The sequence below is a fragment of the Xenopus laevis genome, chromosome 2S (assembly GCF_017654675.1).
Source record: "Xenopus laevis strain J_2021 chromosome 2S, Xenopus_laevis_v10.1, whole genome shotgun sequence".
NCBI classification, from domain to species: Eukaryota; Metazoa; Chordata; class Amphibia; order Anura; family Pipidae; genus Xenopus; species Xenopus laevis.
The window spans coordinates 78,050,071-78,065,864 of NC_054374.1; the positions used below are offsets into that span (position 1 = coordinate 78,050,071).

Below are 15,794 nucleotides of genomic sequence, written 5' to 3' on the forward strand. Positions count from 1 at the left end.
TGCAGAGAAAAGAGGGACTTTCCAGTACAAATGAGGGACCTCAAGTTGAGCTGTCAAAAGAAGGACTGTCCCTCTGAAAAAGGGACAGTTAGGAGGTATGTATATGCCTTTGTGATACAAGTTGCCTATGCGCCTGCTTTGCCCCCAATAGTGCAGCCAGGACTATAATTCTTATCTACACCAGTTCATTCACAACTTGATTATTGATATGGTTTCCACAGGGATAGTCAAGAAGTAGACACCGCCTCATCATCAGCCATAATAGCTTTAACAAAATCGTCTATAAACGTATGTACACTTTCCTTTTAGCAAGAGTAACGTCATCTCTTATTGACGCGCAGGCTCGCGTTCTAGACGTTTTCGTGCGCCTGTCCGAGCGCTTTTCTTAGATTGTCCCTGAGCAGCTTCCGTCTGTCAGACATATTGTCCCAGAGGAGCCGGGAGAGGCCCTGACAGACCGGGTGCAGCATGGGTGAGACCCTAGTAGATGTAATATTCGGGCGGAGTATTAATAGTACTGTGGGTATTATGGATACATGCCTGAGCAAAGGTGATTTGGCCTGGGCGAACGTGTGTGTGAAAGGAAAATCGCAGGGATACCTTTCGGGGTAAATGTGACCCCACCCTGAGAAAGCCAGAAGTGGGGACATGGCTGTAAGAAGAGTCAGAATGTTTTATGTTTCCCGACGTCCTTCTGGTTTCGTTTGTAACGCCCCTCGGTATAAGTTATAGGGTATAATACCAGTGGCCACTGTATTTTGGTGTTAAAGTTAATGCTGGGGGAGGAGGGGGTCGTGCTGTTACCCATGAGTCGTCCTCTGTACCTGCATGTTTACTAGTATCGTTTAGTTTGTGTGTGTGTGTTAGACCAGCAATTCTAGATTTTTGAGCAACTGAAATGTTCCAGTAACACAAAGAGAGAGAATATCTGTGATTTCTCCAAAACCTACTTTTGCCATTTGTAAAGTGAATCTTCCCCTATAATGTGTGTGGGTTTTTTTTTTTTAATGAAAAATAATATAATTCCAAGCAACTTCCCAATATACATTTATTAAACCTTTTCAATTGTTCTTAAGTTATTTTATTGAATGCTGTATCTATCTGGCTGTATTATATTCTGCTGTAACAAAAGCAATGGGATTTAACAGATCTTGAGGAGAACTAGTATGCCTGGAATCAAGCCAGTGGACATTTCAATAATTCTTTAAAGAGGAACTCCACAAAAACAGAATTTAAGCTTACTGGAAAGTAAACATAATTTCAAGCAACTTTGCAATATACATCATTTAAAAAATGTGCAGACTTTTCATGATTTTTAATGGTTTCTGACAGTTCCCTAAGCCTAGCCCCCTGCTCTCCTGCTGATCTCTCTGACTACTTTTCTGAGCTGGCTGACTACTGTTACTTTGTATCATCAGCCAGCTGTTCTTAGCCTGCATCCTTCAAACCCCACAATTCCCTGCACACGTGATTTCAATAAGGAACGGAACATCATAGTGCAATGCATTGTGGGTTATGTAGTTCCTGCATGCTGTCTGTAAGCTGTGGAGAAGTTGTTACAATTTGTAACATCAGTGTTTAGTCATGGAATCTATTGGATAGCTGTGTATATATGATGTAATAGTTAATGGCTTCTTACCCGAGACCCTACAAATCTACGATTGCTTGTTTCAACTGCTCGGTAGCTGTAGTTTGGATAGTTCTGCAATGTATGACACTTGAGATATCAGTAGTTGTATTGCTGTGCTTTAATGAACACATTTATTATAACAGAGGAAACATCTGAACAAAATACATGCAAAAATGTACCTCATCTGCACAATGAAAAGCAAACAGTATGACTGCCTCATGTTTTGTTCCACTTGATTTGTACTGTTATAAGATTGTAACTGTTTAGCAAGCTTTGTTCAAAATGCTGCCTGGCTACTCTTGAATGGGGTGGTCACCCTTAAGTTAACTTTTAATATGTTAGAATGGCTAACGTTAAGCAACTTTTCAATTAGCCTTATTTTATTTTTGTAATAGTTTTTTTTTTTTTAATAGTAACTTTTTATTACGTTTTCATTAACAAACAAGATAGAAGGAAGAAGAAAGGTAAACATGGAGAAGATATAGTGGACTTTTCTCAAATAGACTTATTTGACCGTTGTTGCGGGTAAATCCAGCCAAGGAGTCAATATCTTTTCGAATTTTTGTGGGCAGCCTCTGGCAAGATAAGTTTACTTGTAAAGTTCCAGCTGGGAATTTATGAGTTTAATCCATTTTTTAAGTGGAGGAGGTATTGGTCCCATCCAGTGTAGGGCTACTGTTTTCCTGGCATAGAGCAAAAGTGCTCTCATCAATAATCTGGAGTGGGTTCTAGGTACCAGAGCATCTGTTACGCCTATGCATTTTTGGCTAAGCTATAAATGAAGTAGGAGAGAAATGTAAACAGTCCTATGCTTCTAACCATCCAGACACCATGGCAAGCCCCGGAAAGGACAACAGTCGGATGAAGAGCTACAAGAACAAGGCTCTGAACCCTGAAGAGATGCGCCGGCGTCGTGAGGAGGAAGGCATCCAGCTCCGCAAACAGAAGAGGGAGCAACAGGTACAGATCACATCTTACAGTTCAAAAGGTTAATTTTGGCAAAGGGGGTGACTGAGCGGGTACCCAAACTTTTGTACTTACTACATTTTATGCTTTATTTTTTGAAATATAGTTTAGCAAATAACTAGTTATTTTAATTTGCTTTTCAAGTTAACACTATAGAATATACTTCTACTGAAGCATTCAACCCATTTGTATAAGCCATTATACCCAGAGAAAAGATATTCCTTACACATACAAATATTCACAGTTCCCCCTACTACAGGTATGGGACCTGTTATCCAAATGCCCTGTACCTAGGGTTTCCCAGATAACTGTTCTATCCGTAATTTGGATCTTCATACCTTAAGTCTACTAGAAAATCATGTAAGCATTAAATAAAACCAATAGACTGGTTTGCTTCCAATAAGGATTAATTGTATCGAAGTTTGGATCAAGTACAAGATACTGTTTTATTATTATTACAGAGAAAAGGAAATCATTTTTAAAAATTTGGAGTATTTGGATATAATTATGGATGCACCGAATCCACTATTTTGGATTCGGCCGAACCCCCAAATCCTTCGCGAAAGATTCGGCCCAATACCTAACCAAATCCTAATTTGCATATACAAATTAGGAGTGGGAAGGGGAAAACATTTTGTTACTTCCTTGGGACAAAAAGTCACGCAATTTCCCTCCTCGTCCCTAATTTGCATATGCAAATTTGGATTCCGTCTAGCCTGGCAGAAGGGTTTGGCCGAATCCTGCTAAGGCCGAATCCTGAATTCGGTGCATCCCTAGATAAAATAGTCTATGGGAGATGGCCATTGCGTAATTTGGAGCTTTCTACATAATGGGTTTTCGAATAACTAATCCCATGCCTGTAATATGTTTTGATTAAAGGAATTGTTCACCTTCCAAACTCTTTTTTTAATTCAGTTGTTTTTAGATTGTTCCCCAGAAATAGACTTTTTTCAATTACTTTCCATTATTTATTCTTTACTGTTTTTCCAAAAGTTTAGAGTTGAATGTTCATGTCTCTGTTTGAGTCTGGCATCTCAGTAATTCAGGTGCAGACTCTAAACTGTTACAATTTTGCAAAATGTACATTTCTCAGCAGCATCTCTGGAGTATTAGTAACTATTGTATCAATTCTAACAGCTGCCTGTAATGAAACCCAGAGACCTGTTCAGCAGGGACAAAGATAAGAAATGTATCTAAATCAGGGGTCCCCAACCTTTTTTGACCCAGGAACCAAAAAAGAGGCAATTTTTTTTCCAGGGACCGGGGGGGTCGGGGAGGTTGTCGGAGGGGTCGGCGTCCAATTTGGGTGCGCTGCCATCAAATTCGGCGCACCGCGTTCATTGTTCGGTGGCCCAGTTCAGGACTGTCCGTGGCCCGGTTCTGTGCTGCGGCCCGGTGGTTGGGGACCCCTGAACTAAATGTTTCAATTTAGAATAGTTTACAGGGTCGGCAACCCCCCCCCCAGAGCTGCTTCAGAAGGTGAAAATTTACACTTCACACTTCCATATTTGAAAAACAGTCACACATAGAAAATAGAAAGTAATTGGAAAAAGTCTTTCTGGTGATCTATCTGCTAACAAGTGGTAAATGCAATAAACTGGTACTTTTTCCTTTGTGTATTAATTCTTGCTTCCATCCAAAGCCATCAATACTGGTTCCAAAGTGTAGGTGTGGATACAAAACAGCGCAGAGGTTCTGCTGCAAATGTGCCTTTATTCACAAACACGACATGTTTCGAGCATCTAAGCTCTTTATCAGTCGTGTTTGTGAATAAAGGCACATTTGCAGCAGAACCTCTGCGCTGTTTTGTATCCATACCTACAATTTGGAACCACTATCTGATAACAACTAGTTGTTTGAAGGTGAACCACCCCTTTAAGGGTCAATAAATTTAACATAAAACCTGGTAAGAAAACATTTTTATTTGACACTCTTTTGTCTAGTACTCTGTAATCTGACGTATAGGAGCAGTGCATTGCAGGGGTCCATGTGATTGCCATCCAAATAAATGCAGGGCTAGTCTGAGAACTCAGTCCTGCTGCAAAATAGGGATGCACCGAATCCAGGATTCGGTTCGGGATTCGGCCTTTTTCAGCAGGATTCGGATTCGGCCGAATCCTTCTGCCTGGCCGAACCGAATCTGAATCCTAATTTGCATATGCAAATTAGGAGCGGGAGGGAAATTGCGTGACTTTTTGTCAGAAAACAAGGAAGTAAAAAATGTTTTCCCCTTCCCACCCGGATTCGGTTCGGTATTCGGCCGAATCTTTCGTGAAGGATTCGGGGGTTCGGCCGAATCCAAAAAAGTGGATTCGGTGCATCCCTACTGCAAAGCGCTTGAGAGTGAAAACACTTGGAATCACGCTGCCTGGCATTGCCCTAATTGGCTGACAGGATCTTCTTTTAAGTTATCATAGATGATATCTAGTCTCTAAATGAAGGCTGCCAGCCTGATGTCCCAGTAGTACTGCTTGTATCTATTTTTTTTTTATGTACAAAAATACATGTTGTGTCACTGTGTGTAATATGCATCAAAAAAAATTGTGGTGTTTACAATTACAAACATGCAGTTAGATATCGGTGTGTTCATATTCTTAAATCTGTTTTGCACTCTGTTGTATTCTGACTTGATTGCACAAATAGTAGTGTGTGGGCATCTATTGTAACTGAGTTTTTTTTTTTTCTTCTCGTGTGTAGCTCTTTAAACGACGTAATGTGGAGTTGGCTCCAGAAGATACCGCCATGTTTGATGGACCGCTGATGGATTCTTGTGTCAGCTCCACCACCCCTGGGGTAGATTATAATATATTAATAATAGATTATTGTAACATTATTATTGTAACATTGTTCAAAGTCACATGTTTTCTATGTTGTCATTTTGTGTAATTTGCCTCTTTAGGATGGTGTTATTACCCACGAGATGGTAGCATTGCTTCTCTCTGATGACCCTGACCTACAGTTAGCTACTACACAGAAATTCAGAAAGCTCTTATCCAAAGGTTGGTAGTGAAAGTATTTAAATAATTTTGTTAAACCTCTCTAAAGGTGCTGTATGTGGACCATGGGAGAAAAGGACAAGCAACAATAAGCTCTGCTCAAAATTTGGATGCTGGAAACCAGAAATGGTTTGCCATCTATTAAATACATGCACTTTTTCAATATTTGTTCAATGAATAGGGCTTGTGTGGAAGATACTTTTTGCCTGTTTATCTGGGTGTTTTATATTTCTAATGCCATCTACATATAGTATTGAAGGCTACCCTTGACATTTTATTCAAGTTAAGCAATTAAAAGGCAAAGTCAATGAATGCCCTACCTCCTCTAGATGGCCACGATTGTTAGTGTATTGTTGATTTTTTTGTTTTTTTTTGTTTTACAATAAAACAAAAGAAATCGAGTTACAGTTGCTGTTCCTGTTTTCCATATGTACTTAGTTTGCACACAATGGTATAGAGATATGTTAATAAGGCTGTAATGCAGTTTACATATATCGCTTGTTATAGGGGAAAAGGAACTCCAATAGTAAAAGTATAGGAAAGAAAAGAACAAAAGCAAAAGGCAAAACTATTACAATTAACAAAAATTGTATCCGTAAGGCAGCGTACACTCGGATCAGGCTATGTTTCTATAGGGGTCTTTAGGGGATAAGTCTTTGAGTTTTGGCTGCTATCGTGTAATTCCTCATTTCGCTTATTGCTGCTAACCCTCTATATTAAATCCAGGATTTCCAGATTTCAATGCAGGAATGCAAATCACCCCTGGCTGCTGCTGAGAGTCTTTCCATGGCTAAGTAGTTATCTAACCTGGTTTTAACTTCCTGGATGTCGTGATTTTGCTTTCCAGGCTTTAGCCTGGTGGGTGCCTCTCTTGATATGGAATTTCTTGGATAGAAAGTCTAAATGTGCTCTTGGAGAGTGGTATAGGGCTTTAATGACATTGCTAAACGCAATGGGGAAATTATACGCCTGGATAGTCTGGAGTAGATCTTGCCAAGAGACGGTATCGAAGTCCTTTTCCAGGTAGTGTATTGTTATTTTGAGGGTATTAAAGGAACAGTAACACCAAAAAATTAGTCTTTTAAAGTAATGAAACTATAATATACTGTTGTGCTGCACTGGTAAACCTGGTGCGTTTGCTTCAGAAACTTGGCAATAGTTTATATAAACAAGCTGCTGTGTAGCCATGGGGGAAGCCATTCACAGCGGACAAGGGAGAAAAGGCACAGGAAACATAGCAGATAACAGATAAACCCTGAAGTATACACTGAGATTCTTAAAGGACAAGGAAAGTCTAAAATAGAATAAGGCTAGAAATGCTGTATTTTGTATACTAAACATAAACATGAACTTACTGCACCACAACCCTAATCAAACAAATGATTTATGCTTTCAAAGTTGGCCACAGGGGGCTGTCATCTTGTAACTTTGTTAAACATCTTTCTGTTTATATAAATGTATAGTTGTGTTTCTAAAGCAAACCCCCCCCAGGTTTTCCTTTGCAGGCCAACAGTACATTATATTGTGATGCCTTTAAAACACTTTACTCTGTTGGTGTTACTGTTCCTTTAACAACTGACTGAGTGTACTTGGTAACAGATAAAATGTTAGAGAGAGAACACTGACAGTCTGTGAAGTTTGTCATTACCCCCTATGCAAAATGGTTGTTTGTGTTTGTTGTAGTTACATAAACGTGGCTTGTTGTGCTTTTGATATATTTTAAACCATCATTTTATACTGTGCTATGCTAGTTTGCAGCAACACAAAAGACTGCCTTGAACCTCATTTTTTGTGTTTCAGAGCCAAATCCACCGATAGATGAGGTGATCAGTTCCCCAGGAGTAGTAGAGAGATTTGTAGAATTTCTGAAGAAGAGTGACAACTATACACTACAGGTGTGTTAATCATATTTAGTTGAAGAAAATGTGGGAAAACTTTAAAAACGTTTTTAAAGTTATAATGGTTCCATTTGCAGTTTGAAGCTGCCTGGGCCCTTACGAATATAGCTTCTGGCACCTCCCAACAAACCAAGATTGTAATAGAAGCAGGAGCAGTTCCAATCTTCATTCAGCTACTAAACTCTGACTATGAAGATGTGCAAGAACAGGTATGATTTCTCACGTATCCTCTATGTTCTATGTAATATAATCCCTTCTTTCTGGGATCTTTTCTGTAAAATATTCTGTTTTCTGTTGTATACATGTTCTGTTCATTTAACATTTTAACTGGTGACATGAGTTTTCTTCCCTGTTTGCTAGGCTGTTTGGGCTCTGGGCAACATCGCAGGTGACAGTTCAGTGTGCAGAGACTATGTTCTAAGCTGTGACATCCTTCTTCCTCTTCTCAAGTGAGTTCTGAGAGTACTTAGAATGTGAAATATGTTGTGGGCCATACAAGATTCAAGGCAAGAAGTGGATCTAACTCTTGGGTACTCTAAGAAAAAAAAAAAGTGGAAATATGTTACATGCCCAGTTGTCTGAAGTAAAGAAATGTTATGGAAATGTTTAAAAGTGACCCTGTATTTACTAGAGTAAAAAGGTTAATATTAATGTTCTTTTAATCAAGTGTCTGATTTTATTTTCTGCAACAAAGACAAGGTACATAGAAATAGTAAGAGCATACATGTGTACTTCCTAGATTAATTATTTCTACAACTGATAAAACTTTGAAAAGACCAGGCCTGGCCTGGGTAATTGTGACCCTTTGCAGTGTCTTGTGGAACCTTGGAGGGACATTATGCTTACCAGTTATGTATGACTTTTCTTTTTAAGAAATGCTGGGTTATTCCCATGTCCAAATTTCTTGTTCTAAATCTATTGCTCGCTTAAGATTTTTCTCTTTTTCATAATACTTGGGTCACTCATGTTAAATAGACCTTAAAAAGACATTGGGGCCTCAGTTAGACAAGTGCAGAATGAAACGCACACTGCGTTGGGACTTCAGCACAGCACTTCCCAAGAACTGGGCCTGGGGTCTTCAACAGAACCACCCCGCCCCTCTCTGGGCAGGTCATCTCTCTTAGTCCCTGGCATATCTGCAGGGACAACCGGCCATTGCAGATAATTTGGACAAGGCCCTAGCAAAACTTCACTACAGAACAGGTAGTAAGCGTAAGCCAACCTACATCCAAGCCATCAAATGACATTCCTAGGCCTCAAATTCTGTACGGTGAGGAAGATTGTAAATCTCCCTTGGGGCAAGCAGATCAGAATCAAGAGCCAAGTCCAATCCCTACTAGCCAACAAAACAGCGACAATGCACAAAGCAGTGCAGGTGCTAGGAACGATGGTATCTGCTATAGAGGCAGTCCCATTTGCACAGATCCATCTGCGTCCTCTTCAAGCCAATATCCTATCCACATGGAAAGGGGAATCACTAGCTTGACCCCTCCGTTTGTCACAGACGACCAAGTGGTGGCTGACCCTGAACAACCTAGCTATAGGACAGTCGTGGGCAACTCCAGAGTGTAATGCAGTGATCCCCAACCAGTAGCTCGCGAGCAACATGTTGCTCTCCAACCCCTTGGATGTTGCTCCCAGTGGCTTCAAAGCAGGTGCTTATTTTTGAATTCCAGGCTTGGAGGCAAGTTTTGGTTGCATAAAAACCAGATGTACTGCCAAACAGAGCCTCAATGTAGGTTGACAATCCACATAGGGGCTACTAAATGGCCAATCACAGCCCCTATTTGGCACCCCAGGAACATTTTTCATGCTAGTGTTGCTCCCCAACTCCTTTTACTTCTGAATGTTGCTCACGGGTTCTAAAGGTTGGGGATCCCTGGTGTAATGTGTAGTGTAAAGCCTCCAAGGCTGGGGGGCAACATGGGACAATCATTCGGCACAGGGTCAATTGTTATTTAACAACCTTAGGATGACCTTCCATGTCTATTTATACACTACGATCTGCAGGCAACTTCGACCATCGAATTGGCTACTTCGACTACGACTTCGAATCGAACGTTTCGAACTAAAAATCGTTTGAATATTCAACCATTCAATAGTCGAAGTACTGTCTCTTTAAAAAAAAAAAAAACTTCGACCCGCTAGTTCGCCACCTAAAACCTACCGAAGTCAATGTTGGCCTATGGGGAAGGTCCCCATAGGCTTTGCAATCTTTTTTTGGTCGAAGAAAAATCGTTTGATCGATGGATTAAAATCCTTCGAATCGAATGATTCAAAGGATTTAATCGACAGTCGAATATCGAGGGTTAATTAACCCTCGATATTCGACCCTAGGTAAATCTGCCCCACAGCCACTAACGGTAGAATGAAGGGTAAACAGAGTTGAGAGTGTATGTGTAATGCATTTGCTTGCAGGCTAGCTTTTTAATTTAATGAAAATATAGTATGTCACTTCACAAATTTTTTTTCTTACAGCCTCCTTACAAAATCGACCCGTCTCACCATGACCCGGAATGCAGTCTGGGCCTTATCTAACCTTTGTCGAGGAAAGAACCCGCCTCCAGAGTTTGATAAGGTTCTCTGCCTCCTAGTTTTAATTTTTCTTTTTATGATTTCTATCCTGTAATGTTTCTGGATTTGCATGCAATCTTTATTTGGTATTGGTTCTATTGTTTCTTATACTTTCCCTAAGGTAATGCCCCTCTGCTGGCATTTTGCCATTGAAATGTGAGAGTATGCACTTCAGCACCGAAATCTGCTCTTTGCCTGCACCCAGGTTGATGCAATGGCTCCAGATACAGGCACTCGAGAAGACTAATAGAAGCTGTTTTTCTGCCTGCCGAAAAACATATGGCTGTACCCCTAATCTTGCAGTGTGTGTTTTAACAGACATGTCTTAATTCTGCATGTTATCTTACTGTGTGCTCTATCTGTAGGTGTCTCAGTGTCTTCCTGTGCTGTCTCGCCTTCTATTCAGCAGTGATTCAGACCTGTTAGCCGACGCCTGCTGGGCACTTTCTTATCTCTCTGATGGTCCTAATGAGAAGATCCAGGCAGTCATAGACTCAGGAGTCTGCCGCAGGCTGGTGGAGCTCCTAATGTTAGTATGTAAATGGCGGTGATTTAGTTAAGGAGCCACGTACATAGATGTGACGTGACTACATTGTGGCAATTGCTGAAGGTTGATTGTAGTTATGCTTAATTCACATTAACCTGTTTATTTAAAATAATAAGTGTTTGCTTAAGACTTGTGTATTCCTATGCCACAGCATGTAAGGGTAAATATAAATCTGTTTTTGACATATTTTTTTCTAATCTAGTCCACTATGTTATATTGCTGCCTTTAGAAATGTAAAACAAAACCGATATTCAATTACTTATATATAATACACACAAGCTATGAATACCTTGTAAATTATATCCTTATAAAGGGTGCTTAGTGATGTCATCAGTTATTGGTGCTTAATGATGTAATTTCGTGTCATGTGACTCACTTAAACTTGTTTATTTTTATTAAAGTACTCCCTGTTGTAAAATATGAGGATATTGGAAGTCTTTGACCTTGTCCTTTTATTACATATGTATTTGAACTCCTTGGTGACTTAAAATATTCTGATATTTTACAAGGCGGGCATATGGCACTATATTTACATTCATGTTACTTTTTTCTACTGTGTTATTCAAATATTCATCTACCATGAGGTTTAATAAAAATTTTTCTTCCTTAGGCACAATGATTACAAGGTGGCTTCTCCGGCACTCAGGGCTGTAGGAAATATTGTCACTGGAGATGATATCCAGACACAGGTAAAGAAGCTTTGAAAAAAACTTTGTTGCCATAAAGAAGTATTGTGTTGGTTTTACATATAATCGGTTAAGTGAAACCATTGCTGCCAATATTGTTATGGCAAAAAAGGTTTTCATTGGGTAACTGCAGTGACTGAATGAGTAGCATACCTATTTTACATTTGTATCACTATTCTATATCCTTTTATTTCCATGGTTAAAACTTTCACAATTCATTTTAATACTGTTTTGCAGGTCATCTTAAACTGTTCAGCTCTCCCCTGCCTTCTTCATCTTTTAAGTAGCCCAAAAGAGTCCATCCGGAAGGAGGCCTGCTGGACGATTTCAAACATTACTGCTGGCAACAGAGGCCAAATACAGGTAGCAAGAATGACTGACCTTGAAATCAGATGAAAAGATCTCTTGAATTCAAAACATGTGTTTGGATTTAATAACTTGTTATTTTGCTTTCTTAACAATAACCACCCAGTTCACCCATACCAACTGCCAATTTATTTTTAGCTTTTTTTCACTGCCCATTATTATGTATGCAGTGCATGTCTCTCATCTTGGTCTCTGTCATTGTCTCTACTTTTCTTAAAGGCTGTTGCTGATGCAAACATTTTTCCAGTTTTGATTGAGATTTTGCAAAAAGCTGAATTTCGGACTCGCAAAGAGGCCGCTTGGGCAATCACTAATGCAACATCTGGAGGCACACCAGAGCAAATTAAGTATGTTTTGAAGCCATATACATTTCTAAAAAGAAATTCAAGCAGATGAGAGAGAGGATTTTATTGGTGCAATCTTTTGTTAGGTACCTGGTGAACCTTGGATGCATTAAACCTTTGTGTGACCTTCTCACAGTCATGGATTCAAAGATTGTTCAGGTTGCCCTAAATGGACTGGAAAATATACTACGGCTTGGTGAGCAAGAAGCAAAGCATGGAGGCAATGGTGTCAACCCATATTGTGGACTGATTGAAGAGGCATATGGTAAGACTGCATCTGTGGGTGAGACTTAACTGTTCCACTACAGAAGTGCAACATTATTTAGAGCAGAGAAGAACTAGAGGCTAGTAAACAACCTTTTTTTTTTTTTTTTCTTCTTCTTTCAAGTTATATATACAAAGTAACATTCTAGCCATATCATTAAGTGATTATTTTTCTTTCCCATGGCGTTTAGGTTTGGACAAAATAGAGTTCCTGCAGAGCCATGAGAACCAGGAAATCTACCAAAAAGCATTTGAGTTGATAGAACATTACTTTGGAGTGGAGGAAGATGACCCTCAGCTGGTCCCCTCTGTTGATGAATCTCAGCAGCAATATATCTTTCAGCAGACAGAAGCGCCTATGGAAGGATTTCAGCTCTAAACCATGGTCCTTTGGACAAGTAAAGCCCTTGCCTCCATATTCTCCCTGCCAACAGGAGAGGGAGGTCAGCAAAATTCATCAGGACAAAGTCTTTCCTTCACCTCTTACACTCTTGCTTTATTCATGCGGAGAAAGCTGTGATTCTGTTGGTCATCTGCATATGAACTCCAGAGTCAACCAACTCTTTTTTGCAAGGTCTGTGTATAAAAATCCACACTGACCTAGTGCTGAAACTTACATACTTCTTTGAAAGTCTTTATTTTTTGAGTTTTTTCTTTTTGTTTCTGTTTGAAAAAGAGACTGATTGGAATCAAACTCATCAGAAATGAGTGCGTTTAACATGTTGCCCTTGATTTTGGGTAAGATGCAGAAGGAATTGTTCTCTTGGTTTTTTTTTTTTTTTTGATGGGAAAAAAGAATATAGATCTATTTAAAAAAATAAACAAGTGAAAGGGAGTGTAACTTGGTAAGAGCAATCTGTTATCTTTAGAGTATAACCTTCATTTATAAGAGAATACTTGCTGCTATTTATTAAAGGTGGCAAGTGTCACTACACAGTGTGGACATTCAGGAGCAAATTGATTGTAAAGGCTTGTTTCGTGTGGCACAGAGGTTACAGTGCAAGTTCCTAATTGCCTTAAATTTCCTTCCTGTGCTTAGCTTTATTAAAGGTAACCAGTTTTCGGAACTGCCTGTTAATTGCAGATCAGAACAATAACATTAAATTATTTTCATCAAGAAAGAGTGTGTGATTCATGCACGTTATAAGAGCTACTTTAGGCACACAGATAATGACTAGATATGTACAATTTGAAAGACAATTAGTAGTGTTGCTTGCATCCAAAATTTACTTCTGCCATATACCTACTGTGTCCAGTGCTGAATTGACATAAAGATGGCCATATGAGATGGCCATATGCCTACTTGAATTAAAGCCATGTTTAGCTGAAAAACATTACCTCCTGTGTGTAGTCTCACACTTGTTTTAAATTGTTGGGGCTTTTTTTAAAAAAAAAAACTATTCAGTATCACTACTTCTGATGCAATGCTTAGGTGCTCCCCTTAGGTGCTGTGCTGTGTATCTGCACTGACCTGTGTGCACACACGGATCATATAGGTGTGAAACCTGAAACTATGTATTATCTGTTATCCACAGTGTGTGTCTGCATACAGACCAATGCTGTGTCATTCAGTGCAGAGACACAGCAGAGCAAGGGAAACACATCTACTTTTTCCTTCTACAGAGAAAATGCTTTACTGTTGCACTGGCTTGAAGGAAATGAAAATGTATACTCACTGGGGGAGTGCTAAGTGGTTAGGCACCCCCCAATGATTCTAGTCACATGCCCCCTACACCTACTGTTTGCTGAGTACCACACCACAGTTTCTGGTCTCTCAGGTGCCTCCTGTGTTTATATTAGTCAGCAGTATTTGCAGTACATAAATCTCAGATCAAAGTTTTCTGTTGTGCACGTGCTTGCTCAAGCCCAGCTGAGATGCCTGAAAGATTGTAAAATAAAGCATTTTTTAGGCACATAGGAGAGGTAGGAGGTAAGCTATTAGAATCACTATGGAAGAGCCTAACAACTTGGCACCCCTGATTGATATTTTTTTTTAGCTTGCTCTCTCCTTTAAAAGGTACGGTACCTATAGATGAACATCATTTAATTGATTTAAATAACTTCATATTTTCTTCTCCAAATTGCACTTTTCTATACATACAAAATTAACTTAGGCTGGGAATCATTCTCCCGTTTGTACCTATTTTTTTAAATTATTACCGTGTGAGCTCACCCACTGCTTTAGGTTTCTATGGGGTTTTTTTTTATGGGGTTTAAGTGCAGTGGTGGCATTTCCAGAAATAGAATATTGCTTCCTTGCATCATCTACATCAAACAATGAAGACATGGCTAGTGTAATGTTGATTTACAGTCTACTTGACACATTATTTTTACCCTATGCAACTTGTTCAAAGTATAGGTTTTTTTTCTTTCTTTCCCTATTTACAAACTCAAGACTATCTGTTCATTGGTATAGTGGTATTATTAGCATCTTCATAAGAAGAAAGGGGGGGTGATATTGTTGAAGTGTCTGAACAAACACTTGCATGGCTATCCAGAGCCTAGGCTGTGGCAATGATCAAAACTGAGTGAGAAGACTAATGTGTATTATGGAGGCACTTCACTCTTTACTGAGACTGTGATCCAGACTTCCTGCAACAATCTTGTATCTTTTGTATGTAAAAAAATTAAATCATTTGGATAATAGAAGACTTTACTCTCTACATTCTTTTCGGGTATGTACACACATGCTTTCCCTCTGGCTAAGAGAGGTTGAAGAGCCTTTGCTTGGTAAATATCCAGTAAAAACTGTCCCTGTATTTATAATTACCATATCTGTATAGCTGAGTTTTTCATACAAATTTATACAAACCAGAATATCGATTGTTCGATATTCATAAATGTTGATTGGTTGCTTTATGGCAGCTGTCACTACATTAAACACTGTTGTGTGTATTAGGGATTCAGCTGAAACTACCACTTTCTTTACAGGATTCAGCCATATCTGAGTACCTTGCTAAATGAAATTGAACCCTAATTTTTTATATTATTTTTTTTAATTCTGTGAGTAGTTGTTTTTTTTTTTTTTTACCCAGCCATGATTTTGCCAATATATGTGCAAATTAAGTGTTACGTTGGAGTATTATCCTGTTATACCTGATGTTTTAGTCTGTGTAGGGACTTTTTTTTTATAGGACAATAAAAGATTAAATTAATGGGGTTGCCAAGGCGCCTCTTGTGATACGCTGGGCTCATTGCCCCTGTTAGCAGAAACTGCACCGGCCTTGAGTACTTATCAGCAAGCACCGCAGATTGATCTCTTCTTCCTTCTTTGTACAGGTGTGCATGCAAACTTTGTAAAAAAAAAAAAATATTATATTGTGCAAGTGACTACCTAAATACTTTTTTTCCTGAAGTGAAAATATACTGTACATTATACAATTTTACCACAAAGTGTTATTACTGTATATCCATAGGGTGGTGGATGAATGTCTTATGAAGATTCTCATTTATCCAGGTCATGATATACAGTATCTAGTAGAATGAAGTCTAAGGCATTTGGACATTTAGAGTTTTTCTTGAA

General features: G+C 39.1%; 1 protein-coding gene across 2 annotated transcripts; it reads left to right on the top strand.

Moving 5' to 3' along the window:
• The first annotated feature begins 400 nt into the window (after positions 1 to 400).
• Positions 401 to 13,392, top strand: kpna6.S (karyopherin alpha 6 (importin alpha 7) S homeolog). 2 transcript variants are annotated; one of them, NM_001091013.2, is made up of 14 exons: positions 401 to 472; positions 2,457 to 2,590; positions 5,294 to 5,389; positions 5,496 to 5,595; positions 7,393 to 7,487; positions 7,568 to 7,699; positions 7,851 to 7,939; positions 9,969 to 10,068; positions 10,430 to 10,593; positions 11,222 to 11,300; positions 11,535 to 11,660; positions 11,883 to 12,010; positions 12,094 to 12,272; positions 12,463 to 13,392. In NM_001091013.2, exons 1-14 carry the CDS (start codon positions 469 to 471, stop codon positions 12,648 to 12,650), a joined length of 1,614 nt encoding a protein of 537 aa, NP_001084482.2. In that variant the 5' UTR covers positions 401 to 468; the 3' UTR covers positions 12,651 to 13,392. The 2 variants fall into 2 exon arrangements, with proteins under 2 accessions (NP_001084482.2, XP_041438990.1); XM_041583056.1 differs by lacking the exon at positions 401 to 472 and adding an exon at positions 514 to 550.
• Positions 13,393 to 15,794: the final 2,402 nt, after the last annotated feature.

What these genes read in the sequence shown, in the direction of transcription:
- kpna6.S (XM_041583056.1), top strand. Translation starts at nt 529, where the DNA reads ATGGATACATGCCTGAGCAAAG. An exon ending in ATCCTTCTTCCTCTTCTCAA is followed by an intron (nt 7,940 to 9,968) that starts GTGAGTTCTGAG and finishes TTTTTCTTACAG; the next exon opens with CCTCCTTACAAAATCGACCC. An exon ending in CGCCTCCAGAGTTTGATAAG is followed by an intron (nt 10,069 to 10,429) that starts GTTCTCTGCCTC and finishes CTCTATCTGTAG; the next exon opens with GTGTCTCAGTGTCTTCCTGT.